The sequence below is a fragment of the Prinia subflava genome, chromosome 10 (genome assembly GCF_021018805.1).
Source record: "Prinia subflava isolate CZ2003 ecotype Zambia chromosome 10, Cam_Psub_1.2, whole genome shotgun sequence".
Lineage (NCBI taxonomy): Eukaryota > Metazoa > Chordata > Aves > Passeriformes > Cisticolidae > Prinia > Prinia subflava.
The window spans coordinates 9,857,342-9,885,184 of NC_086256.1; the positions used below are offsets into that span (position 1 = coordinate 9,857,342).

The 27,843-nt window shown below is 51.8% G+C and overlaps 1 protein-coding gene across 3 annotated transcripts in view; it reads right to left on the bottom strand.

The window, feature by feature from the left end:
- Nucleotides 1–27,843, bottom strand: part of RNF220 (ring finger protein 220) — a 213,466-nt gene that overhangs the window by 107,732 nt on the left and 77,891 nt on the right. Inside the window, exon 2 of one of the 3 annotated variants that reach the window (XM_063407233.1) lies at nt 22,421–22,495. The exons of the other annotated variants lie outside the window; for them this stretch is intronic. Within the exon in view, the coding sequence (XP_063263303.1) occupies nt 22,421–22,495 (75 nt within the window). The remainder of the gene's footprint in view (nt 1–22,420; nt 22,496–27,843) is intronic. 3 annotated transcript variants of the gene reach the window in all.

Genomic DNA, 27,843 nt, shown 5'->3' on the forward strand with positions numbered 1-27,843 from the left:
TACCATGTGCTTAACGCCTTGTCACACACAAGCCAAAGTCAATCAGGCTTCACGAACACAAGCAGCCCTTAAAGGGTGTCCAACCCAAACAGATCTGAAACAAGACTGTTTCATTTTAAAAGGACTCAGCAAGATAAAATTAAAGTAGGAGTTGTTATTGGCACAATGACCTTTACCCACAAAAGTGTAAGTAACAGAATATTTTTCCCTGAAAAATACTAAGAATATCTTACAGATACACATACATATGTGTGTATACGCACAAATGTAATGCTTCCTAAAAAATACTCAGAATGTGCATCCCTGTCCAAGAGGAGCAAAACACAGGAAGCAGCAGCATTGCTGACAAAGCCAAGGGGGGAGTTTTTTGTGTTTCACAGGAAAATCCAAGACCAGGTTCTCAGCTGGGATCATTTTGACACTCATTTCTATCACCTGAACCAAGGATTTCAAGATGATGGGACCATAGTAACATGTGCTCTGGCTGGTCATTGCAGTCCATAGGTAAGAAAACAGCAAGAGGGTTAAAAATTCTTTCCCTGACCTTCCTTTGCAGATGGCTGGGCTAACGGGACAGGGGACGCAGGGAACAGTTTCCTTGTCCTCCACAAATAAATAATTATCCCCCAGCCTCCGTGAGCAGAGCAGAGATTTAATGTGCTGACAGCCTGCATTTTTTACCTTTAGTCAATACAAGAAAGGCCCCAAGACTGTGATTCCCAACATCTGGATTCCATCAATATGTGATCTGTCATGATGTATCGGCATCCCTCCCTCTCTCCAGATTGAGCAATGCGGCTGGTTTTATTAATACGTCAAATACATTATCCGTGTAATACACTTGTCTGCCTCTGCCCTCCCGCTGCTCCCACACAGCAGATTTGAATGTATGATGAATCAGTTTGCATTACACGTCTGTACGTCATAATTTGTCAGGATTAATAGAACTGTGTGCGTGGGGTGGGGGAGCGGGAGGGAGCGCGTCGTGTGTGTTTAGTGCGGAGATGTCTGTATCACTTATTTATCTCTGCTCAGGCCGCTGGGTTCCCGGAAAACAGCGAGCACAGCACATCTGGGAATCACTGAGCAACCCATGTGCTCTGGCAGGCGCAGTCCTGCCCGCTGCTCTGCCAGCAGAGCCATGGGAAAAGGGGTGATGGGGGTATTTTGGGTGCCTCTGACACACTGGGGTTTCCATGGCCCCATGTGCAGGGTTGAGTCCCTACATGATATGTCAGGCACCAACAGCAGAGACACAAGGAAGGTGACACAAAAGCTCTCACTCTTCCTCCTGGCTCTATCAGGCTATTGTTACATGAAGTGAAGCATAACTCCTTGCCTCAGTTTCCCCAGGTATTACATTTACCTCAGCCCTCAGTGATGGTTCCCTGTGTGCCTTCTAGAAAGTAATTTATTTTCACTTTGCAAACTACTTTCTGTCTCAGTTACTTATGGCAAAGAGTTGGGAGCCCTGTGTAGCTGATGAGCAGCACTGGAGCCAGATGCAGCTGGTGTGAGTGACATTCTCCCTAAGACCCAGTGAAACATGGCCTGAAAACGCGTCGGGGCTCAGTAGGAGGTACAGGTGCCATCGTCCCTTTGCATACAGTTCACTTGTTTGTAGCTTTGCAGCTGGACTTAGCCCCTGTAAAACACCAATTTCAGCCACAGACTTTATTTACAGTTCATTACTTTACATTTACATTGACCTGCACAATGTAAATTTAGTGGGACCCATAAAGACCTGAGAACACAACTCCCCATGCTGTTGCCTCCCAAGGGTGACCCAGCCACACCAGTGAGAGAGGCCTGCAGCAGGCACATCTTCTCTGCCACATTGCCTGGCTGATGGAGAGCTGATGCCCATGGTCCTTGGGGCCTGGGAATGCTCACCACAGGGCCTGACACCCTGCCACAGCATCATGTTTGGTGTCTCCCAGTTTGCTCCTAATGAGCTCTTGTGTCCACCCAGGACAGCCCAGCGCTGTGTGGAGCTCCTGGCTCCTGGCCAGACAGCCCCGTTAGTGCAGCGCTTTGCTCCGTCTCATTACCACTGCCTCAAACCAGCACTAATTATTCTGAACATTAGTTGGTGTCTCCTGCCCAATGTGGCATGGCCAAGAGGAGGTGTGAGGTCTGCTGGCTGTCCTTGTGCTGGGTCTTCATCCCAGTGTTGATGGTAAAACTGCTGGCACCACAGCATCCAGTTCCCTACGGCTTCCCATGAAGCTGCCCATGTCAATGCACTGAAATCAGGGGTTTGGGGATATGGAGCAGGGACCACCTGCCTGGGCATCTGCAGGAGGTGAGTCAGGTCAGAGGGAGAGGGCAGTGAACAGATCTCAGTGTGCCAACACACCTCCTCACTGTCCCCCCATGCTTCTCCAGCCTGTTTCAGTTCCACTGCATGAAATAAAAAGTCGTGAATGACGACCTTAAAGACCTGCACAATGTAAATATAATGTCAAATACCAGCATTAGGGATAATTACAAACTGTCTCAGATAAAGAACAGTGATACTTTACAGTATTTTCATTGCTGTTACTTTGCTTGCAGCAAAGCTGAGCAGAAATGTGGATTCAAAACACTCATGGTGGTGTTGATGGCAGCATCTCACCACAGTAAGACCCCCTGAAAGTGGCTCATGACCTTCTTGGAGAGTGTGTACCCCACAACAGAGCACCCCAAACCCTACCTCTACATCAGGGGGTTAAGGCTTGCCCCCTCTGCCCCTAACCAAGGTCCCAGAGAGGCTTGGCTCTCCCAAATTTTCAATGCTATACCATACCTTGCATGGGGCTCTGCAGGTGAGGCTCTTGGCCAGCCCCCCCACCCTGCTGAAAGGGTCTAGGTTGGGCTAGAACTGGACCTCTCAACCAAAGCACACTAGGACCTTTTAGTCAGGAAACTAAAATCCCTCTGATCTGCCCCTTTTGCTTCTCCAGAAGAGTCATGGGATGTTCTGGTTAAGGAAACCCTTCTACCTCCAAAACCCACACCCTACTGCAAGCCCCAAACCCATCCCCTCCAATGGTTCCTTCTGGAGTTCTCCACCTGCTCTTCTGTGTGGAGACACAAGTCCCCAAGGGTCCCTAAATGTCCCCAGGGGTTCCTCTGCTGGGGCCACCCTGCAGTCCATCCACGCAAGGGCTGGTGCCACCCTCCCTCTGCCCTGCTCCAGGGGACACCATGGTTGCAATCCCCTCCCTGTGGTCACCACGTGGCCGAACCCTGTCCCCCTCCTCCCAGGGCTGCTTCCCAGGCACGGCTGGAGGATGTGACGTCAGGGTCCCTGAGCAGGCAGCAGTCACCTCGCTTTAATAACAGCTCCCAGAAACAATTGTACATTTACAACCCAGCGAGCGAGCTTGGCACGCTGAGCCTGCTCCCCTTCCAAGGCCTAATTTGATTTTGACATATTGGCTCGAGATTAAAGGGCTCTCATAAAAAAGAAAAAAAGAAGAAAAAACAACACCAAAAAACCCCAAACACACACACGCACACGCATCCAGCCCCCCCACCGCCCCCTTTTCAGGGCTCCAGCAAAAGTGCTAACACTGTAATATTTTAAGTAGAGAAAATCCAAGTGTGCTTTACCCCCCGCTGGCTCTTATGCTGGGCTTATAAAAATTAAGTGGAAACCTACACAGCTGTAGGCTATAAATCCTTTGTCGCTAATACAGCCAGGCCTGGTACCTGCCTCCAAAAAAAAAAAAACAAAACCAAACCAGAAAAGAAATGCAAACTCCAAGAAGTGAGCAGCCAAAAAAGATGCACAGGGCTGGCTGAGCTGGGCAAGTGCAGAAGCAGCTGTTGTGGCCCTGGGGACATCCCCCCATGGCCAGGGGGCTGCAGAGAGAAGTGGGGAAGAGAAGAAAGTGCCAGAGCATCAGGGAGAGCACAGCAAAGCAGTAAGAGCCCTCTCGGCTGAAGATCAATTAGCATCAATTACTGACTTCATTTAATTGTCGTAGAAGATGAATTTGTCATTTTTAGTCTGGAATTAATGGGAGACCTTCAACTTTCCCTTGGCAGCCCCATCAGGTCACTGAGTATTTTCTTTCTCCTTCTGCACAGAGGAGGAGTGTGGCAGCAGGGAGAAGAGGCGTGTGCCACCCAAGTACCTGTCCCATCAATTCCAGCCCATCCTCATCCATCCCCCTGCATTTCCATCCACTGCCATCCCAAGCATGGAGCAAGGTGGTAGCCAGCCATGGCAGCAGACTGGTACAAGCATCTCTGATGGTTCTGGTGCCCTTACCAGCTCTCATGCCATGCCCAGCAGCACTTCTGCCACCACCTTTCTTGTTTTCTCTTTCTATTTGGGCACCTTCCACTTCTTTTCCTCTTTCCCGTTTTCCACCAGAAATTAATTTTGCAGCCGAGGGCTGCAAAGTGTTTACATTTTCCCCAGCAAACAGGCGACAGTAAACAATGAATGCTCGCAGATGAAATTGAATTTATAACTGCATTATGGGGCCAGATAACGCCCTAAAATAATACAACGATAAGGAAATTCGATTTGATTGCCACCACGAATCAGCTTGGGCCCATCTGCAGCCAGGGCCTTCCATAATAATTTTAAATTGGGTTTGTAAACCTTATTTGTCCTTAAATATTTCTGTCATTTTTCATTGCCAGAGACAGGTCCTTGGGCGCGTGGCGGCGGATTGGCCCCACCAGAGCCACGCCAGGGTGCGGGCAGAGCCGAGCGGGTGCCCAGCGTGCCGAGCAGGCGCCGGGGCTGGCGGTGACAGCCACTCGTCCTATCCATCACCGTGTCGACAGCCAGGGAGGAATCTCAGCCAGAAATTGAGTTTGCCTCACAGGGGACAACTGAACAAATTAATAGACCATTAGCCAAGCGGTGACCTGAGAAATGAGGGTGCTCAGGCTCCCCACAGGTTTGGTAGGGAGGAAGGGGAGAGGCAGTGGCAGTCCTGTTATTGTCCCAAGGGGACAGTCCCAGTGCCCTGGGATGGGAGATGTGGGTGGGAAGCCAGCACAGCTCATTTGCAGCCCAGCACTGGCTCACTTGAAAACAGCTGCGCTGGTGTGCAGAGGCATGGCCAGAATGATGCAGGATTCTGATGGGTGGGAGATGGCAAGAGGGGCTGCAAGGATGATCCACAGTAATATAGAGGGACAGTCAGGCAGCAGTAAAATGAAAGGTAGGGAGAAAGTGAATAAAAGTCCCAATTCTCTCATTTCTGAGAAATGTCCCACAGAAAGCCAATGCACAGAAGTACTCCATGAAATGGTGCTGCAGCATGCACAAACAGCTCCCAGCTCCTCGGGGTCCAGGGGCACAAGACGTCCCCATTCCCAGTGGGTGACAGACTTGTGGTTCCTGCCAGACAGGACACTGGGGTCTGCATTGATCCCTGCCAGTCTCACACAACAAAAAATGCTGAACTGGGAAAGCACTGGGCAACCCCTATGTCCCAGTCACCAGCTGGGGCTGTGGGACCTTGTGGAGGATTGATCCCAGGAGGACATGGTCCTCCTGCCTCCAAATGCCACCAGGTGCCCAGTGCAGCATCTCTCCTCTGCAACCTTCCTCCAGCTTGCCTTTATCATCACCATTCATTATCCAAATGACTATATTTATTAAGTCCCCTGCCAAGGCATTACAGAGTGGTCCGTAACAGAGATTAAAAGCAGAATAAAACACCAACATGATCTTTTCTCTAGTAAACAAAACGATAAACAGCCTCAGCACTGGCTATCAGAAACACACCAGCCATGGGAAGGATGCCAAATTCACTGCTGCCACAACAGGGACATACTAGTGCCTCTGCTCTCAGAGGTGGGATCATACCTGCACAGGGGCTTCTGCTTAGCCAGGTGCTCCCTGCACTGGAGACCCAGCTGTGGGGTAAAATCCCCACCCCCTCTGCACCACCCCACATCGGCTGGGATGCTGAGCCCCACAGAATGTCCTGCCTTTCCTCTGCCCCTACATCCTGTAGGGCAGAGACAGCTCAGAAACGTTCCTCTGTCAGTACTAATAGCCTACTGCATGCCTGAGTTGGTGACTGTCCCCAGGCATGCCAGCCCAATGACCCCCATGACACTAGGGTACAACAGTCCAGGGCAGCAGGCAGATGGACTCCCAGAGTCCCTGTGGCATTTTACAACAGCTGGGACAGCAGTGGGATCCAGCAAAGAGCCACAGCTCCTTGTTCCTGCCCACTCATGTCTGCAGAGCACAGTGTCAACCCCTGCAGCATGAGGCTGCTTGGCTCTTATTTTCAAAGGTATTACCTAAAGTCTGTGGAAAAAGGTGCTTTATGAGGAGGCACCAGGTTTCCTTTGTCTCTGCTGGAGATAATCAGGTGCAGATAGGATATATATTCTGTAAAAACATACACTCACTTCCACTCACCGGTTACCTTTCTCTGAGAGCTGTAAGGGTTTCAATTACCGGATTCTGGGATTTAGTGCCCAGGGCTTTTTGGTGTGCGTTAGATTTATTAGAAGGTTTAGTACCAGAGGAGGATTCACGCATTTACTCCCAGGAGCCCAGCTTCCGTTCACAGACCCTAAATCATGAGCTGAGATGGGCTATTGTCACTTAGGACATTAGCATGGTTAACGTACGTGGGGATGATTAATAGCAATATACATGCAGCCTCCCCCTCCTCTCAAACGCTGCTCTGCCACCTCTGCCTGAGCCAGGGGCTGCGGGGGTATGGCCAGCTCACCTGCCTTCACAGGGAGGGACACCTTGTACCCCATCACCAGGAGCCCCCAGTGCTCAGCACCACCAGCATCACTGCTTCATACTGGTTTGGTGGGTTTTTGTTAAAATGAAGTGTTGAAGGAACTCAGGGTCAAAGGTGTTTCTGCCAAGGGAGTGCTATGGGACACCCCTGCCTTTCCAGAGCAAGGTCCACAGGGGCAAGAAGGGGGGTGGAAGAAGGGGCAGGATGCAGGTTAGCAAAACCTGTGGGAAAAAAGAAAATATTCTAAGAGTAAGCCCACCTTTCCCTACCAGGACCTATCCACCATTCCTTCACCCCTTGTTCCCCAAGGGGTACCTCAGGCCAAATCTGTCACTGAAGGAAAGAGGAGGGTGCCTTTAATAAGCAGAGAGCAGCTGAAGCAGATCTGATCCAAGCAGATCTCCCCTGAAAAATCCCCTGGGATTATCTCACCTGTCTGCCTCATCCTCACATCTGTAGGAGCACATTCACATGTTACAGTCCTCCCTATTGCCCCAGGTTACTGGCAACAAGGCTAAAACTCATCACACAAGTGGCACCCCAGCATTCCAGGGATACAGCAGCCTCTGCACTGCAGGTACCCGAGGCCTGAGGTGAGTCCTCAGCCCTGCTGCACTCCAGAGGAGACACGACCACACTCCTAACGAGCAACATCCTGATGGCTTTTGTCCTTTTTCCAATACTGTGTTACTTACATTCCTTCTTTTTTAATTAAAGCAGCCCCAGCTGATTTTACAAGCTTGCTGCTGATTCTCTCCCAGTCTCTGTGTCTCTCATATGCTTGAGTGCTAGTATTAATTATTAGAGCCAATTTACTGTTTATACTCTGATGTTTTAACTAATTACCACTAATGGCAGACACCAGTGGGCAATCAACTTCATTTAGTTCCCAGTGCAAACCACTCATTACCATCTGAGAGGGAAAGAGAGTGCGCGGGAGGGATAAATAAAGAGCGAGCTGCATGGGTGAGTGCCTGGTGATGAGCTGCAGCGCTGGGGAAGCCCCTGCTTCCCAGGGCAGTCCTTCTGGCAGGGCTCCGGGGGAGGATTTAAATCACCAGCATGTGTGGGTGGGCAGCAGGAGAATGTTGCTGTGCAGAAATGCCCTGCAGGAGTTCACTGGTTCTTCACTCGATGTGCTAAGTCCTGCCTTGGCACCAGGCAAAGGCTGTGAGTCTGAGAGCTACAGTTGCCAGAGAGCAATGTGCCTTTTTGCTTGTATGGTAAATGGCTTATTTTCCCTTCTAGGATTCATCCCTGGGGAATGAAGCCCCTGCTCATGTTCTTGGCTTGGTGTGATGCCAGATGGAGCCAGGCCTCCTGAGTCCCAGGTACCTCTGGTATTAATCCTGCTGCAAGAGGAACGGTGGGTGATGTGAAGTCAAGACGAGCTGGGGCTGAAAGGTCCCTGAGCTGAGCTTCCTCCTGTCTGGAGCTGGGCTAATGAAGGTCACTCATGGAGATAATTCAGCTGCTATGTCTGTAGCGATACTGTCAACACTGATCCTTAGCCTAGCTAAGCATATCCCTTAGCCTAGCTTGTGGCTCTGTCTACACGTTTCCTCTGGAGACCCGGGAAAGACCCCGAGGCACATTTTACTCCCCTGCACCTCATAACCACTGGAAGAATCTGCAATGTTAAAAGTACAGCACCTCCAGGTGGTATAGCTCTCCTGGCTGTGCTCCTTTCTCTTTTGGCCCAAGAAACAAACATGTGGTGTAGACAGGGGCCTGCAAGGAGGGATGATGGAATAAGATGGCTCCATCAGAGCTGGGCTGGCTCTGAGGATTTAGGAATAAACTTTTATGGGCACAGCCCAGAGGAGAACACAAGAGACAGAGCTCCTGTGTGTCTCCCATATGGCTGAGAAATACATCTAGAAAAAGTGATATCCAGATTTATTTGCCTCTTACTCTAAGACCTGTTAACCCTGATCTGGGACAAACCTCCAGCCAACTGTATTTGTGTGTCTGGGGATCTGAACTCCTCCAGCCCTTGAACAAGAACCTTTCCAGGGGACAGAGATCTCTAATGACCTGCCAGATGATCTCATTACCAGTAGTGGGAGTCCTGCTCTAACAAAAGGGACCATGCTGCTTTCAGAGTTCACATTTCACCAACTCTAGCACACTGCAGTGCCACAACAACTCAGCTGGGAAGCCCAAAACAGGGACATAAACCAGAGGGACAGGGCTGGGCATGACCTCTTCAAGGGGGTATTCAATCTTTCTCTCTCTTTCCCTTTCACGTTTTCTCTCATTCTTTCATTCCCTGATTTGCTATGTTGAAATCTTGCTTTTGAAAGGGAGATGGGGGATGTTGGGGACCTGCTCTGCAGTGGTGGGGACGTTGTTGCCTGTCTTGCAAGGAGAGGGGGTTATAACTATGCACACATCTGAAATGTAATTGCTGTCAGCTCTCTCCATTCTTGCAGCACGAGGCCTTTAATCTCTCCCACCAGACCCATCGGCCCTGATATTGCAGCTCCAGAAAGGCTGGTTTTATGTACTTTAACCCTGCGACCTTTACAAATCCCATCATTCCAATCAATACGTCTCATTAGCGTTAGGTAAATGTATGGGATGGATGGGGAGCTGTGCTGGCAGGAGCCCACAAAGGGTGGGGTGGAAAGTGCTCCTGCCTGCCTGCTCTCAGGGGGCAGCACAGCCCCACCATGCTCCCTGAGATCCTGGGGGCATCCTTCTCCCCACAAGCATCCTTGCCCTCAAATATCCCTCCCCACAGATGCACACCTTGGCGCAGCCAGAGATGGGGGCCAGCTAACGTGAAGCACAAAGCAAAGTGCCTGTAAAGCCAACTGCAGAGTCAAGAGCCCAAGCTGTTAACTGGACCAAGCTGTTGGGGTCGTTTTTTTCCCTCTCCTTGGGAAGCAGACATATGTTTTACAGCTTTTCCCTATGTTGACTAAATAGAAACATACAGGCCCCATGGCAGGTGATGGGAAAACAGCATGAGGTGTGTGCAGGGCTGCCTGCCATCCCTGCCTATCAGGCAGGGAAGCTGCCAAGGAAGGTAGTCACTGTGGATGTCAGGGTAAAGCCATGGAGAGGGGTGAGGAAAGGAAATCTTTGACCCCTCCCATGAAAACGAAGGGCTTAATTATATTTGACACCTTCCATGAAAGTGAAGGGCTTAATTAATCCATAGAGAAGTATGAGTTTACACCAGGTGAGTTTACACCTCTCCAGCACAGGAACACTCACTGTGCCAGATGGGATTGACCCACCTGTTCATGGGGTATCAGTCCACCAAGGATGCTTCAATAAAAGGAGGGGGCCAATCCTGCCCTTGAGAAGGCTGGAGGCCAGACACTGTTGCAATTTTGTTTTACTGTCTCTCTTCCCCGTGGATCAGCACCTCAGCCAGTAGGGCTGTAAATACTATTATTGCCCGTAAAGCTACCCAGCTCTCCTCCAAAACCTGCTCCAGTGTCTGACTCAAGCAACCACTGTCACCCACAGGTCCCATAGGAGCAGGTGGCTTTGGGGCTGCTATTGCTGCAGCATGCCCAGGGTGGGGATAACCTGCCCTGCTATCTGTGCTTCCTTGCTCCTTGTGCTGCCCCCAAGATGTGGGGTGGCTCTCCAGGAGTGCACAGAATGAGTGGCCTCCACACCTTGGAACTGCCAGCTCACCTGTGACATGTGCCACACTGTGTCAGATCTGTGTCCCAGAGCCTGAACTGAGCTATCCCATGCTCAAACTAATTCATACCCAGGAAATCCAGCTTCCCAAAAGGAGAGAAAATTACTTGAACATTTCCTCCTCCCAGCAGGGCAGCTAGGATGCCTGAGGAGGTGAGGGTGTCTTCCTTGTCCTCCCCAGGGCAAGGTTTTTCAGTGGTATCTGGAGCTTGATTTAGTTTCTGAGCTCTGCTATCCCCATCTGCAGAGCCAGCACGTTACTGCAACAGTGTTCAGCCCCACTAGCTCCGGGCTCACCTCAGCAGGAAAAGCATCCTGGTGAATACAGCACACAAAATACATGTGTACCTCTATTTCTGCAAGAGCCTGGAAAAGCAAGGGCTTGAAAACTACAGGCCAGCTCTTCTTTTCCACATTAGTGAGGTTTAAAGAAGGTTTTTCCATGAGGTTTAAACTTAAGAGCTGGGCTAAATACAACCCTTGCTGGAGTGTGAGGTAGCCGAATTTTCTAGTGGGAACATGTGGAGCTGGATATGCGATGTTCCCATGTATGCAGGTGCTTTGGAGATCTGGCTCAAGTGCTCCCCCCTTCCCAGCACTGGTGTCTACTCTCCTGGTCTCCCTGCTGCTCTGTTTTGCTGAGGCTTTTTGGCAAGACCTCGGGCTTGTTGACAAGCACTAAACTTTGCTGTGGCATGAAAACCATTTAAGCACTAAGCTCCCCTCGGCTTTAGCGAGATGACTCTGAGGATCTCAGCACAGCTCCTGTCAGGAGGCAGAGGGAAGGAGAAATTAATAAATCCTCTGGTAGGGCCGATTTCTCTCGAAGTGACACTGTTCCTCCTGGAATTAAATGTGCAAGTCCTAAAGTGTCTCTTGAGAGTGGTGGGCCAGTTCCCTGACCACCAAGCAGCCATGAAACCTGGATCTGGTCCATGACAGCAAAAACTAGTTCATTGCTCAGTCGTCCTCCCCAGCAGAACAATTGTTGGGTCCAACAAAGCCCCTGCTGTGCAAGTCCCCAGCTCTGCCATGCACTGGGGCACCTCACCCTGCTGGCAAGAGCTCCCAATGGCAGGGCACCCATGTGCAGGGGGCTTACGGGATCTTTCAAGAAGGGTTTTTTTTTTTTGATACCAGTAGTGTGGAACCAGCAGCAAAACCTCCCAGGCAGCTGCAGACCCTCAGCAAGCCTTCTGGAACAGTGTTGCCCTCCTCAGTGCTGAGACCCCTGCTGGCCATCCCCACCTGGCAGCAGGGCATCCCACACATCCCACACCGCAAAGGGGGCAGGGTGACAGGGTGGAAAGCTGACACATCCCCCAGCTGCAGCTGTTGGAGGACAGAGAAGCTGCCTTGCTGCTGTTTAACCTTCTGGGGCTTGTCTGCCAGAGAAAAGCTTAGCAGGAGGAGGGAGATTGTAGATAGACAAGGGGATTGGTGGGGCCAGAGATGCAAGGGACTGCAGCAGCCTTAGATTTTATCTGCACCTCCGCAAGGCTTGATGACCTTGGAATCCCAATCAACAGTTGTAATAAATGCAGGGAAGAAGCATGAGGGGTTAAGGGCAGAACATGCAGCAGGGCACCGTGGGAGCCTCTTACAGCCGAGGGTACTCAGTGCTGTCACTATGTAGTCTAATGCCACCATATAAGCTTAGCAGCTCCCTTTCCCTTACCCATTCCTTTTGGACAGCAATGGGAACAGAGGGAATTCCCAAAGGCCTGGAAATCCCTGCCAGATCCCTGTCAGCTCCATTGGCTCCTGGGTACCATTGGCTGGGGGAACCTGGGTTTCTGTGCTGCACCCCTTAGAAAGATGGAGCTGAGCCTGGCTCAAGGGAAGGTGGGAAGAGGCTGGAGGAAACTGCAGATGTGGGAGCCCGAACTTCCCAGTTCTTCCTTTCACTCTTGGTCTTTCCTGGCAATATTCAGTCCCCAGGACTGCTCTTCTGTGTGCCCCTTACCACCATGCACGGTCAGGATGTGCTGGACTCATTCCTTCACTGTGTTTCATCTGTGTCACCAGGAGCTTTCTTTTTTGGAAGAAGATGGAGAAAGAAGCTGGGAGCAGCCCCAAGGCTGGGAAAAGAAAGCTGGTTTAGAGTGTCACTGGAGAGCAAGCAGATTGTCAGAGCCCTGGGACTTCATTCTAAAGCCACAATTGCTCCCTGCTGTGCCCTGTCTCCTCCTCACCTCTGGTCTTCAAAATCCCGACTTCTACTCAGCCCAGCACTTCAGTCCCAGCCATTACAATGACAAGGGTGATAAGAGATTCTTATCACAGTGCTCAGAATCGATTTGAAGCTGAGCCCCTTTCCTGCACTCTTCCTCCTCCTCCTCACATCTGCTGGAGCAGCAGCCGGTGCTGCACAGGGGCTCAGCAGCCGGGTTTGCTGGAGAGCAAAGATGACAGTTCAGGGTCCAGATCCCCCCAGAGATACATCCCTCAGCCTGGCAGCTTCAGCTAGCATACATCCCTCAGCTGGAGACAGAGTATGGGATTGGAGCCAGGACACCTGGGCTCCTTCCTGACACACATCTGGGGGAGACCTGCTCCCCCAGGCTGCAGGAGGGACAATGCAGCAATGCATCCCTGGAGGACATTGTATGCTTCTGTCCAAGGGGATCTGAGAAAAATATATGAGCTCCCAGCTGAAGCAGGAGCTTTTTCTCTTCCTTGTGCTTGTGTGAAAGGCAGGTGAAGATCCTGCTGACCCCACAAGAGAGACAGGGAGCATCCTGTAGTCCTGAGTTTCAAGTCCGGGACTCACTGCATGCTGTTTTACTCCAGCCTTCCAAAGAGCTCTTACCTTCTACAGCTTAGTGCAGCCTGCCTTTGTTGGGATCTCCTCCCGGTCCTACCCACACACCCATGCCTGAGGGGGACATACCCTGTCTTCCCATGAGTGGCTAATGGGGACAACGTTTGGGGAGAAGACATTTCCTGCTGGCAGAGCAAAGGGCTTCTAGGCTGGAGTGGGTGTCTGTAAGCCTCAGTCACAGCAAAACTGCCAGCATCCCTTGGCATCACTGCAAGCTGCTGTCCCATCCTCTGCCAGAGGCCCTCTGTGTGTCTCACAGAGCAAAGAGAGACTGCACACAAGTTTCAGTGATGTTTGGGCTGATTTTACACAGCTGCCTTGTCTTTTGATCTCTCTCTGCAGCCACTGCCTCCACCATTTAGAAAAACTCAGTCCCTCCTGCCAGCCTCAAAAGGTGGCCAGATCCCTTCTTGGAGAGCCCTCCGATACACCAGCCCAGGCTTCCACATTTCAGTTTCCCCCTTCTCATCTGCAAGATGGCCAGCACAGTCCTGTCTGCCAGGAAGGAAGGCAGAGGACCTGCCCTGGGCAGTTGGAACTGCAGCTCCCCAATTTTTGGGGGTACCATGGCTCAAATGCATGCACCCACTCTTTGCTGCACATCTGCAAAGGTGAAGCAGGACCTCAGCCACTGATGGTGGAACTGAGATAGGGTGGATTGTGGGCTTGCACAGCCACATAGCACAGTTGCTGAAGGAACTGAAAAGTCCTGGTCCGGAGCTGCTCAGGGTACCAAGACAACCTGGTCTGGACTCACACGAGAAGTCTCAGTTCCTTTTGGAACCTTGAAGTCCCAGCAGCTCTGGTCATGCAGATGTTGCAAATCCTCCATTTCCTCCCAGAACCATCTCTGGGAAGGGCAAAAGCACAAGGCAGTGGCAGGGGAAGGCTCTGAACAATCAGGGCTTGTGTGTAGATGAAGAAAGGCCCTTCTTGTTGGCGGGTGCAGTTGGGGTGAAGCCGGGGGCATCGCAGGATGGCACCCCAGGTACTCCAGCTGTGCTGACTCTCCAGCCCAACAGAGAGGGGGCTGTTGTGGGCCCAGCCCCGGCACAGGGTGTCACCGCCTGCCTTGGTTAGCAGGGAGGCTCTCTCTTTGTGCCTGCTGGTTTCTGCTCTGCTGACCCGCTTTGCTCCATCAGCTGGCACCATCCATCACCTCTGGCAGCTGCGTCAATTCCAGGGCTCTGCAATGCCATTCCCCAGGGGAAAAAGCACATTTTTTTAAGGGAAAGGAGAAGAATTTTCTCTCCTGGCATCTTGCAAGCTCCCTTCCTCTCCTCCTCAGAGACATCTAATGCTCAGTCCAGCCCAGGGACAGAGGCACAGCATGTGGCTGCATGCTTCATTCTGCCCAGCCCCAGCCTTCTCACTGGAAACCAGGGCCAGAAGGGCTGCACTACCTGCAGTGATCCTGGGGCCAGCGTGCACTGCCCTGTCAGGAGCTGGGAGAAATCAGTCTGGCAGTGGCCCAGCCCTTCATACGGTGCCTTATCAGGACTGGCTGCAGCAGCAGCTCAGGGAAGGTGTTGTTTCCTATGTCTCATGGCAGATGGTGGTAGTTACGAGCCAGGGTGCCAGGGCAGCTGCAAGCTGGGTCAGCTGCAGGATCTGGTATGAGAATGGAACAGGGTATATTCACACCTCTGTCCCTGAAAAACCTTCTCCAGGAGATGGTGAGTTTAGAGCATATGCTGACAGCAATACCCCATGACTGAGTGCTCACCAAAGACTACAGAGCTGGAAGGTGTCTATAGCTGAGTGGTGGGAAAAAATAAAACAACCTTCCTCCCCTCCTCCCTGCTTCCCTGGGCCAGGGTCAGCCCTGCAGTGCTGGATGTTGCCCCAGCTCTCCCCAGCCTCAACTCACTGTCCTGAGGTCCAGATGTGGGACAGGACCCGACCATTTTATCAGGGCTCTCTGCCTCTGTCCTGCCAGCAGTCCCACCTCAGCAGCAGAAACATATGCCTCTTCAATCAATACTCAGCTCTTAATAGTCCTGACAATTCGCAAGAAAACAGGGGCATTAAACGTTAATTATATCTATTTGGATTCAAAAAATTTTATTACTAGAGTTAATTACAGCCGGAGTCATAAAAAGGTGCAGAGGAAGAGGTGCTGCTGTTCTATGGGGTGAGTGGGACTGAGCAGCCCTGGCCACCCCAAACTGTTGCTGGGCAAGGATGGAGGGATGTCCTTGCCATGCCCACCACATGGCTGGACACTGCCCCTCGGACAGGGACTGCCCTGGGAAGGGAAGGGCTGTGTGGGGGCTGTGCTGGGGGGCTGTGCAGAGCCGGCCGTGGAGTCTCGGGGCGCACGGCAGGTACTTGCTTAGCTGTTGTGCTGGCGGGACCTGGCCTGCCCCAGCCTGTGGGCTTCTAATTTACTGCTTTCCTTTTACCGTAAAACTGAAAGGGGAAGGTGCACCCTTTAATCACTGCCTTCGGGGCCCCGCCTGAAACCACACAGAGACCAAGCGAAGGCTAGGAGTTAATGCTCCTTCCGACACCTTTTTATGATTCACGGGCCTGACCCGGGGCCATAAACCGCTCAACCTCCCCGCCACACCGCCAGTATTTACAGCCTGCAGGGGCCATCGCACGCAGCCGGCCATGCAGATCCACGCCGCCTAAACCAGCGCAGGTACAGCGGGGGATGCAGCAGGGATGCAGCCGGAGATGCACAGGCTGGGATGGCTCCATATCCAGGGATTGCAGCCATGGATGGATCCTAACACAGCACTGGAGATGGAGATGCACTCAGTGCACTCGTCAGTCCATGCTTGTGCACACCCGTGTGTGTGCACGGGTAAATGCACCAAGATGCCCTCACGGGCAGCCCCTGCAGACACACACCAGAGCATGTTTCATGCAGGGAGCTGGGAACCCACACACCCACAGCCCGGGCATTGGACACTGGACCATGGCAGGGGCTTTCTGCTTGTTGCAGCAGGGCAGAGGGGCAAGCACTGTGGGCATGGCTCCACAGGAAAAGGCCAGGATGTGCTGGCACACCACAACCCCTACAGTGTGTGTCCCACTCCCCAGCAGGAGGAACAGCTGCTGCCTCAAGAACCCTCAGTGGCACTCCAGAGGTGTTGGTATGCCAATCCTGGCATCAGGATTCATCTCACTGCATCCCACCAGCCCCAGGTCTTCCACCAGAGGTGAGAACTACAAAAGCCTGCGCTTGTCCAAACTGGAGCAGGGTGAAGTCTACTGGTTAAAGCAAAGGGTGCCCCTCTGAGTGGGTTGAGGTCAGCACGCTCCTTGCTTTATGCCTCAGTTTCCCCACCATTGCAGCAGGAAAAATAATCCTGGCCTATCATGTTTGCATGGAGTTGGGAGGCTGAGCTTGTTAATGTTTGCGAAGTGGGTTTGGCTCCTGTGATAGAGCAAGCCAGAAATGTGAAGGTCATTATTATTGGTGGGATTAAAGCAGTTGAACCCAGAGCAAGGGGTACAGGGGAACACAGCAGTTGTGTCAAAGCAGTAACAAATTGCACACATGCACAACCTCAAAATAGTGACAAATGCTACCATTATGGCTCATTTTAGAAACCGTGCAGAACCAGAGAGCTGCCAGAGCACCTTCTAACACTTTTGCAAAAAACAAAAAACAAACAAACAAACAAACACACAAAAAAACCCAAACCAAACCAAACCAAAAAAACCCCTCCATGAATGCAGACAGGACTGAGACAGGCTTTTCCTGGAAACACCCAGAGCCTGTCAGTACCCACTGGGTACATGTCCAGTGAGGCCATGGGCCCCTAAGCATCACTTGCCAATACAGCTCACCTGGCACCAGGACCAGGACCTTCTCCTGTGCCCCCACTGAGGCATCATGGCACTGGGCAACTTATCCAGTACAAGTGTCTTTTTTTTTTTTTTTTCAAGTTTACAGGTTGTCAAATTTCTTTTCTTTCCTCCTTGCAAAACAAAAGAGGGAAAAAACACCCTTATCTTGAAAAGCAGAGTTCAGGAAAAAGCTACTGGTCTTTTGGACTTGGTGAGCCCCCATTGGTAGCCTTGCTTGTCATGGAGAATTTATCAGCCAAACACAGTGCTGGTATAATGTGCTATATAACTTGTGCATAAACAAACTTCAGCATGATAAATGCCCTGCTTTGAAGCCATAAAGTTATTAGCTGGTGGCTGTTAGCTACTGCTTAGCGTGGGACATGCTCCTTCCGTTAACCCCTGGATGCCCCGCCTGCGCTCAGAACCCCAGGGAGATCTCCAGAGGGCACCTCCACACAGCAGGAAAGCACGGAGGGATCTGATGGGCAGGGATGCTTCTGCCCCAGCTTGATGTAGGGGCTGAGGGAGGGAAATGCCTGCTGGGAATTGGGCTCTGAAGATTGGCAGCTCCTTGCTGTCCTATTTGAGTGCTTTGGCTGCTCCTCTCCTTCCCTCTGCCCCTCAAGAGGCAAATGCAGAGGCTAGCAGGGCTGGGGCAGTTAGGCATGTACTCACAGCTCAGACCCTCTGGGTGTGTACCCATTTCAGAGATGGGCTAAGATGGGGTGGGAGGAAGTCAGCCACCCCTCCAGTGCTCAGGTCACCTCCTTTAGGTGAAGAGCAGCCGAGGACTGCAAAGTAAGAGCCTGAAATTTTTCTGGCAGCAGCCAGGCAGCAAGCTCCAGTGAGGTGTTTAGAGTTCCCTCTGCTGCCTGCAGTGCATGGCTGCCTGCAGCTCCTGGTGAACAGAGCCGTGCCAGAGGCTGGGAGATGCTGGAGAAGCAGAGCCGTGTCCCAGGGCCAGCACTGCTGGAGATGGGTGACAGCACCATGGAACCAGCAGTACCACAGCTCCTGCCAGCACCACACCTGCAGAGCACCCTGCACTGCACAGAGCCAGGCTGTGACACCCACCAAGGACCTCTGCTCCCCCAGGGCACCTCCTGCTCTTTTCCCACTGGACCAAGGCAGAGAGCTGAGCATGCTAAGGATGGCAGCAGGTCTCCAATGCTCAGCCCAAGGCATGGACAGAATTATGCAGCAGTATGACAACTCATTGGACACATAGCCTGGATCTCTGGAGCTGCAGTGGGAGATGCTGGTGCCCAGGGGCTAATTGCTATCCCTTTCCCAGTAAAACCACTCCTGCAAGGCAGCAGGAGGTGTTTCAGCAGGGCCAGCTGGGGGGCAGCAGGACTCAGGGCTGCCTCAGCGCCTGTTCCTCATTAGAAGTCCAGTGTTGAAGAAACTCGTAATTAGAGTCCTGAGTATTAATTAATCTCCATGACCCTCCTCTCATTCTCCTTCAACCACTCCCACAGCTCAGGAGGTCAGCCTGGATTATTAACACAGGGAAGCAGAGGATGGCAAGCTCACTGGGTGGGTTGGCAGACCTTGGGCCACGTTCCCGTGTTCAGAGCAGCCAAAGGCACCATGTCCCTGCCCAACAGCATGACTTCCCTTTCCTCTCTTCTCTCTCTCGGCTGGGTTTGATAGGGGTCATCTCACTCACTTGGGCACAGTCAGCACTCTGGGGATAGCATTTAGTGAGCTAAAACATCCCAGAATAGGCAGAGCTGCTTCTGTGCTAACTTGGTCTGCACAGTCCTTTGCAGAGTGGCTGAGGGCAGACTCCTGCACCCCACAGGCCTGGATGAGCCTTGCTGGAGAAAACTTACCTTTGGAGACCTCCCAGCAAGATGGAGAGCAGAGCAGCAATCACAACCAAAAACGTCACTGAAAGGTCTTCAAGCATCCCATCTCCGCTCATCCAGGTCTTGCTTGGGTCTTTTAGAGCCTCAGCATTATAAAGGCATCGCTGGAACATGGCGGGGACATGGACACCTTTGTACAGCATGGCCCTTCCATCCCAGGGCAGTCCATACCATTTGGAGTATGGACACGGCTCCTGGGATGGCCAGGCTCCCTGGAGACACGCTGTCCAGGCACAACCAAATGCTGATACACTACAGAGAGCTGCCACAGAGCAAGGAAACGAGATATGAAATAAATCCAAACTTTTCTGACTCCCTCGTAACCACCAACTGCTTCCCTCATCTGATTTTTTCCCCTTTTCTGCTGCAGCAATAAAAAGGGGAAAATCAACATCCAAATGATCTTGTTTATGGCGACTAAATAAGCTGCATGTGCTTAATCCGTTAGAGTTTAATGAATTTACGACTTGCTCTGGAATTTGACAAGGGCTGTAAAAGAGTAATTAACATTTATCAGTGTGTTTTTTACACACACCCCACCCTCCTCCCGCCTCCCTTCCCTCCTCCTGCCGCCTGTCGCAAAGCAGCACCGGGTATCGGGGGGAATATAAAAGTGATCAATTAATTCTTAATAATCTCAGGGAAAGATTGTAGAGTCACAGTATGAACTCAGGGAGTGTCAATAAACATGCCAAAGGTTGGTCGCCCCCTTCCTGGCGCTGCTGCAGAGGAATGTGGGCAGCCAGGGAGGGGATGGGTCTGCAGGGGCGGTGCTTTGGTGGACCAGCCCTGCACCCTTTTCCTTCTCTGTCACACTCCACTGCCCTCCAGAGCAGCTTTCTGTCACTGACACAGTGGCCTCTAGGACAGGATGAGAGTGAGCTGGGGTCTGGTGGCATGCGGGGTCCCATCTAACACGGCAGTGGTGGTGATTTGGAAACACAACCCCAGCTGCTAACTATGCCAGTCAATAGCTCTGTCCTAATAGACCTGAACCTGTTGGGAGGGACCCCAAACACCCCACCCTGGTCACAAGGCAGCTGAACATCTGCTTAGATGAAGAGTCGTCCCACTGTCACCCTCCTGCCACTCAGAACAGGCGGCTGCTGCTGTTTCAGCTGTACTCGACATGAGAGAAGGTCCCTGCTGGCCCCTGAGACAAGCAAGGGGGGGTCACACCTTGCTTGTGCCCAGCCCTCCCAGCTGCCTAGGGCTGTGGAGCAGGGAGCCAAGCAGGGATGCAATTTGGGGGCCACAAGGGGACAAGCCCAGGCTTCCCCCACCAATCCCGGGGTGGGCTGAACATGATCTAAGGATCCCAGGAGATTCCTGTGCTGGGAGCCCAGTGTGCTCTGCCTTGGGCCGCTCCCCTTGGCAGCCCTGGAAAGCAAAACCAGAAAGAGCCACTGCCATCACCTTCCTGGTAGGCAGGATGGACATGTCCCCTGCTTCTGTGACTGCAGCATCCTGCCCCCAGCAGCAGCCTTTGCATGTATGTGTGTGACCAGGGTGTGGGGAAGCTGCAGGAGTGGACACTGGGGAAGAGAAGGGTCCTGGGGGCCACCAGGCTCTGTCGAGGAGACAGAGAAACATCTGAGCTTGGCTGCGGGGCAGAGGGTCCTGGACAGCCACAAACAAAAGCTCAAGATGATAAATCCTCAGAGGTTTGAGACTGTCCGGGGATCTGCTCCAGACAGAAACAAATTCTCCCTGTTGAACATAATAGCCCAGAAATAAGCAATGAGACAGGGATGGAGAGGGCTGGATGCAGGGAGTCTGGAAAATTTCTGCCCAACCCCACGCAGAGCACTGGTAGGAGTGAGAGGTGGAGGCAGTGATACCTCCTGGCAGGCTGAGATCCCTGTGCCAGGTACACACCTGCCAGCTGGATGGGGCAAACTTGGGATTTCTTGTGAGGCAGGCGTTGTTCAAGCCAGCCTGAAGCAGTTGAGTGCACGACAGGCAGGGAAGAGAAAGGGAAAGTAACAGGATGACCTTGCCTTTCATTTCACCTTGACTGCTTTGAATCCAGCTGGCTGGCCTGGGCTGTGGGGCTGGGCAGGGAGCAGAGCTGGTGGGGAGTGGGGCTGAGCCCCCATGCATGGCAAGGGAGTGAGGGAGGGGGGCTGCAATTCTGCATGGCCAAATCATCAGTGAGCACCAGCTCCCAGCAGCCTCTGAGTGAGAGTCTCCAACCCTGGGCAGACTTGTAATGCCAGAGGCTGCACAAAAGTGGCACAAAAGCACCTGGGAGGCAGAAATGGAGACACAGGGAGGGGTTTCAGACCACCAGGAGTGGTCCCAGCACACCAACATCTGCTCTGCTCACAAGGCAGCAGGTCTAGGTCTCCATTGCATGAGTGGTGTAGCCAACATCCACAGCCAAGGCTGCCAAAATCACTCAGGAAACACTTGCCAGCACCAGCTGCTCTTGCAGCACTCTTCATTGCTGTCCAGACTGCACCACAGGCGCCCTGCATGACCTCTGGATATCTCCTCTGCTGGAGGAGAGGATGCTGTGTCGGGCAGTGAGGGGGCAGAGGGGGGCTGCACTCCCCCTGCCTGGGCTGGCTCAGATGCTCCCGTGTCAACCTGTCTAAACAGCACCTCCTCCTGCAGAGACCTGGTGCTGGGGGTCGGCAGCTCAGCGTCTCTGCGATTTGTCACGGTGCTCCTGGAGTTACCAAACAGCAGCTTGGAACAGGCATCCCACAGGGCTGGGCCAACCAGACCCACCACCATCCAGCTGCCAGAAAAGCAGCCCCTGAGGCTGAGGTCACTCGGGTGGTGTTGGGCAGGTCCTCCCTGGCCACTGCCACACTGCCTCACACCAGGGACATGGCTTCACCTCCCTGCAAGGCTGGAATCCCCCCACTTCACCCTGGTGTAGAGGCAGTGCAGCTTAGAGAAGGAGCCAGGCTGTGAAGGGCAATGCTTGGCCAATGCTTGCAGCTTTGCAGAGGCACCGAATGGATTGGAGACAGCCTGGCCATGCCCCAGACTTGCTCCACTCAGGTGCTGCTGACTATAACAAAGAGCATTTATCCAGCTGTATCCCCAGTTTCTCCTGCTTTCCATTTCCCTTTTCTGTCACTCAGGTGTGATAATTTTAATACCTATCAATAATAAGGTGGATGGTAAACATAACAGGATGTGTAGCTCTGTGCTGACTTTTCTCCATCTGAACAGTCACACTTCAGGTGACAAAAGAGTTGGAAGGAGTTAACAGGAGACTCCCCAGGTCCTCTAAATGCCCTGTCCAGGGTTTTAAGCCCACTGATGCTAAAGATGATTTCAAGCCATGATTATAAGAAATCTATTGATCCTTTTGACTTTATAATGACAGATTAACCATTTTAATAAAACACCTATTAATCATGCATTAACCCTTCTTAGCTATTTATACATTGAATACCATATCAACAAGGGTGTTTGAATTTCTAGGAGGCTTTTCGGAGGGGAAGGGAGGGGAGATTTCTTTAGATAACAACAACAAGAAGAAGAAAATAATGCAAACTTACAGAGGGGGAGAGTTAAAATCATACGATGAGTGGCAGTTGCAGACGCCTGGGGCCCTCTTTGGTTGTCGCTTCTATCTGGCAATCAATTGACAAGAAATTGAGATTATGAAACATTGTGCCTATGATCAAAGGAGGTGGGCATACTTCCCCCATCTGAGGCCAAATCTCCACTTCCCCATGGGAACCAACATCAGGGATCACCAGTAATTTGACCTTTGGCAGGTATGAGACAATGCTGACACCAATTTTAGCATGAATGTGTCCACCAACCCCATGGCTCTTTATGGCAAACTTGGAGCAAGGTTGCAACACCCTAAAGGCGGATCCTACTGGAGCATCTAAGATGCCATCTTAGATGCCAACAATTTTTGTGAGAGACTTTATCTGGAGCAACAGAGTAAAAAGAACAGGAAATAAGGAAAGCAAGCACTCCACCAGCTCAGGCCAGCTGGGAATGAGCACTGGTTGCTCACCCTCTCTCCTTGCCCTTCCTTGAAACCCACAGCATCAGTGTGGAATGGTTCAGCTTGCAGACCTGGCACAACCCTGGGGCCTCTTGTGTAAGTGCTGGAGAGGGGGCAGACAGGGCTTCCTCCTGCCCCAACCGTTGCAGCCTCAGAAACCACAAAGTCCCCGGGTGCATTAGGAACTGCCTGGAGGCCGGAGCTTCCTGCAGGTGCCCCACACTCATGAATCACACCTTGTCAGGGCCTGGGGTGCCCAACGGCTGGGTGACCGCTGAGATGCCCAGGGAGTCCTGCCCTGGGATGCACCTGCCTCCCCACCACGTCATCCCAGCCAGGAAAGGGTTAAGCAGGCATTAATCACACTGTTTGAGAGACATTTCACAGCCTCTTCCAAATATTATAAAAAATGTCTTTAATCATCTAATAGCGTGAACTCCTCTGATGATGGATGGAGAGAAGTCGCCTCTCTCCTCCTGATCCTAACAGATGAGGCTGAAGAGCTGCTGCTCTGGGGGGGGGGGGAAAGTTGGGGAGGGGGCCTGGGGAAGAGAAGGACATTTCTCAACCTCCCACCACAGCAGTTATAAATATGAGGTCATACAGCAAGAGGTGATAACACATTAGGGTTTCTTGAGATATTAGTCTGTCAGCCTCGTTAGACACAGCCTATTTGGGGCTGACTGTGTAATTAGAGGCTGGGGTATCCATAACTCATTGGTGTTTATATGGTAGGAAGGGGCTCCAGTCACCACCACCCTCAGCACTCTGAGAAGCCATTTTCATCAAGCATTAAAGCCCACTCTCCACTGCAAATATAATCCTTCTCTCCTCAGTAAAAACTGCTCCTGTTTCCCTCTTCCTGCCCTTCCCACTAAGCCTGGAGCCCACTGCATGCTCAGTGCACCCACCCTCACCTCTCCCCTCCCTTCTAGGTGGGGAACAGGGTTATGACTTGGCCAAGGTGCCCAAGGTAGTTAGTGAACAAGTGGAAAAGTCCTGGCTCCGAGTTCCTTTCCCATGGAACAGCCCATGGGGAGCAATCCATGCTCTGCTCTGCAAGGGACTTCATCCCTCAAGAACCCTTGCCTCCACAAGGACAACCTCCACAGCCAGTCTGACCCACACCCCGCCACCCTCCAGACTCCAGGAGAGATTGTTACTACTGCCCTGATATGAGCATCCCCATCCTTGGTGGGGATGCTGGTGAGGAGCTGGGCTTTCCATGTGTTCCCCAGTTTCTCTTCTCAGTTCTGTCTAGGTGGCAGTGAGCACTGACACGAACAGGGACTTCCCAGCCAGCCCAGCCAAAAATTTGGACAAGTGAAACAGGGAAGGGGAGCGTTTCCCTTATGAAACTGAGCAGAGCAAAGGCTCCACAAGTGCCAGCTCTGACTCGACAGGGAACAGACAAGGAGCAGTGAGCAGGGGGAGGCAAGCAAAAGCCAAGCCCAGACCCGTGCACCCCACAGCGCTTTCCCAGCAGCACATTCCTGTAAGTCCTTCTGTGTGGCAGGAGGAAAATCAAGGTACCAGGAAGTGCAGGGACATCAAATGAGAAACAAGAACCCTCACTGCAGAAACTGCCTGACATTGCCAAGGTCCATGGCACAGCCACCCAGTCCCTCATCCCCTCTCCCTGCTTGCCTCCTGTAGCCAAGGAGGGGGCAAAGGGTCTGCAGAGGAGGGGGCAACTCCATGGCTCCCCAGGATGAGGTAGGATAATGAATCCTGATGGGGGAAGTGACCTTTTCCAAATGCCACATGTCATTGGATTTTATATCACACCAGGACAATGTGCCATGGGTATTAAAATCGTTTTTCCAATAGAAGCATGTGTGTGTAGGTGAGTGTCAGAGAAAGATGTGAGAAAAATAAAATTAAGATGTGAAAATTAGGCTGCCTCTAAACATGGCCTTTAGAAAAAGACTTGGGTGCTCACAGAGCAGGACTGGAAGAAAATGCCCTTTGCTCCAGAGATCACAGATGATTTTGCCAAGGGAATATGACTTGTCCAAACCCTGTGACAGAAAAAGTGAAGAGGAACTCGAGTCCTGATCTCTATTTCTAAAGTTCTGCAGATTTTCAACTCTACAGTGTCCCTCTGCTCTGGAGGGACACCTCCAGAGCTGCTCTGCCCTTGGAAGCACATACAGATGCATGTGGAGCACAGATCACCTTGCATGTGTGTTCCTGGACACCCACAGGTGTTAATCTGGTGCCTAAGGGAGACAGCCAAGTCCTGCATGACAGAAAAGGCCAACGGGCTGAGACTCATCTGGGATGCAAAGCAGCCCCTATCCCTGTGGGCCAGCCCAAAGATGTGTGCAGAGCATCCACGGAGTTGCCTACACACATAGGTATGGACACTCTCCCGACATATGCCACGATACATTCTGATGTGAAAACACAATGTGAATGAAAAGAGAAGCACTGGAAGCCAAATTCACTTGAACTCCAGCCTGTTCCCTCAATCTGCAGGGCAATTGTCCGGCTGAAACAACAATTGTCCGGCTGGGACAAAAATAAAAAAATAAAAAAAAGAAAAAAGAAAAAAGGACAAGCTGTGTTTGTTTATTCAGCTTCTTTCTCCCTCTCTCCTCTCGACAATACCCTGACACCGTGTCCTGCCGCGCCAGGGCTGCAACCCCAAAGGGCTAAATTTATCCCAGCTGGAGCCCTGTTTACAAGCCTTGTCCTGTTTACAGCATGGTCCATCCTGCCCAGGGCCAGGCAGTGGCCATCTCTGGGGTGGACAGTTCAAACCTCACCTTCCTTGGCCTCTGTGTTCCCAGGCTGCCCATGTGGTCCCTAGAAAGATCTGCACTCCCTGCACTCCCCACGTACTTGCACACAGGGCAGCTCTGTGGCCCCCTGCCTATCTGGGAAGCAGTGAGGAGATGTGGGCTTGCATGGGCTGCTGCTTGTCCAGCATAGTTCTGTGGTGGTCCAGGTGGCTACAGCCTCTCTCTGTGCTGGCTGGTGGCAAACCACCACCCAGGAAAACATTGGTTGCAAGCTCAGCAATGAGGGTGCAGTGCACTCCATGTGAAGCCAGCTGGGAACAACCATGCTCCACCATGATGACATTAGAAGAGCTGCATGGCACTTGCAGCCATGCATGGATGCTCTGCGCTCCATGTCTTACCCTGCAGTCACTTTTTGTTTCTTGCTGTCACTCATCCACCCCTCTCTTCCTGATGGGCTCACATGGGCTGGGAGGGCAAGGCTGGCAGGAGCTTAGCTCCTCTTCTGGATGACAGAACTGGGTGTCACTCCAGGAGTCTGAACAGCTGAGCCTGCACAGACATGATGGGTTGAAGGCTTTGGGAACAGACTAACCTTGGGGAGCTGGAGGAGGGGTGCTCACTGCCAACCCCCCTTGCACTCCTCTACACTGATTCCCATCTTTGCTGGTGTGCACTGGCCTTGGTCTGCTGTGCAGTGATGGCTCCTCACCTGCCTGCCCTCCAGCATGAGGGTCTCCTGCCATCTCAGGCTGCCTCACCTGCAGCAGCTCCTTTTGGCAGGACTCGGTTGGCAGCATCTGGGGTCTTCTTTGCTGTTTAATGAGTTCCAGCTAATGAATCTCAACACATGAAAGGTTCTCATTTTAACCTCTGGCTTGCTGTCAGCATTGGCCACAAGTTTGGAAAGGCTGGGAGTCAAAAGAGTGGTTTCAGGTGACTGAGAACTCTCACCTAGGAGCCCGTGTGCCACCTTCTGCCCTGTCAGCCTTTCCATGCCCGTGCCTGGTCTCAGTGGATGCAGAGAGTGTGCCAGTGTGTCTTGCCTACAGCCCAATTTTGGGTTTGTTCATACCCTGGGTGGGGGAAGGCTTTCTGCACTGTGTGCCCTGAATGGCATCACATGGTGAAGCAGAAGCTCCAGGGAGAACAGAAGAGAGGTTGTACACCCCAGTCCACCTCCCTCTCCAGAGTTTTGGAGATCATCTGTGCATGACTGTGGGTGGGAGTGACTTTGTGCATAAAGGCTTGTCGACATGAAGCACTGCTCCTGAGAACCTCCCCATGCTGGGCATTTCCTATACCCAAAATAATACTTAGTTTGCTCAAGTTCACCAGACCCCCTTTCACTCTGAAACACAAATGGATGTTTTGGGGAATATTTCAAAAGTCAGAAAATCACCTCCACCCTTCATTCATGTTCACTTCCAAACACAGGCAGGACATTAAGGGAAGGGCTAACAGAGTGGCACATCTGCACACACAGACGTGTATGCCCCTCACACGTGCAGCTCCTCATCTCCGGAAGAAGATCTTCTTGTCAGGAAGTCACGGCCCTGATTACTTTGTCTTCCACGTTTAAGAACATCCCTAACTGCTCCTTGGATAGCTCAATTAGTAAAGTGAATATATTATATAAAGTCTAAAAGATTAAACTATCATAGGCAGCCCATAATTTCATGAAGAAGTCAGGGGAGCATATCCCTCTTATTAACTCTATAACAAATGTGATGAAAATGTTCAAATAGAATGTTAATGCAATGTTACGTGTAATTTTCCCAGGCGATTTTCTGCTGAAATATTTCTTTATTAATAGTAATTGAGGGTATAAATTATGAATGAGGCGATTTTCTCCTTTCACTGGGAAAGACGTACTAATGGCAATAATTCTTTATAATAATTTTTTGGGGGGAGAACGGGGAGGGAGCTAGGGTGAGGGGTTTAAAGAAAAAAAATCTTTAAAGGGATTGCAAAATATATAGACTAGCAGTGCATGTTTTATGGCAGGGCGCTGTATTTTATGCCCGTGTGCTGGCCATCAGTCCTGTGTGGGGCTGTACTGCACGTGCACAATGAGGTTTGGGCCTCTGGCAAAGGCGATTTCCTCCTCTACTCTACATGTGTAAAGCCTGACATCAACTGCAGGGAGTATGAGAGCACCAATGCTGTGAGTCTGCAAATTCAGGACTCCCTGTTTCACTGTTTAAGGGAA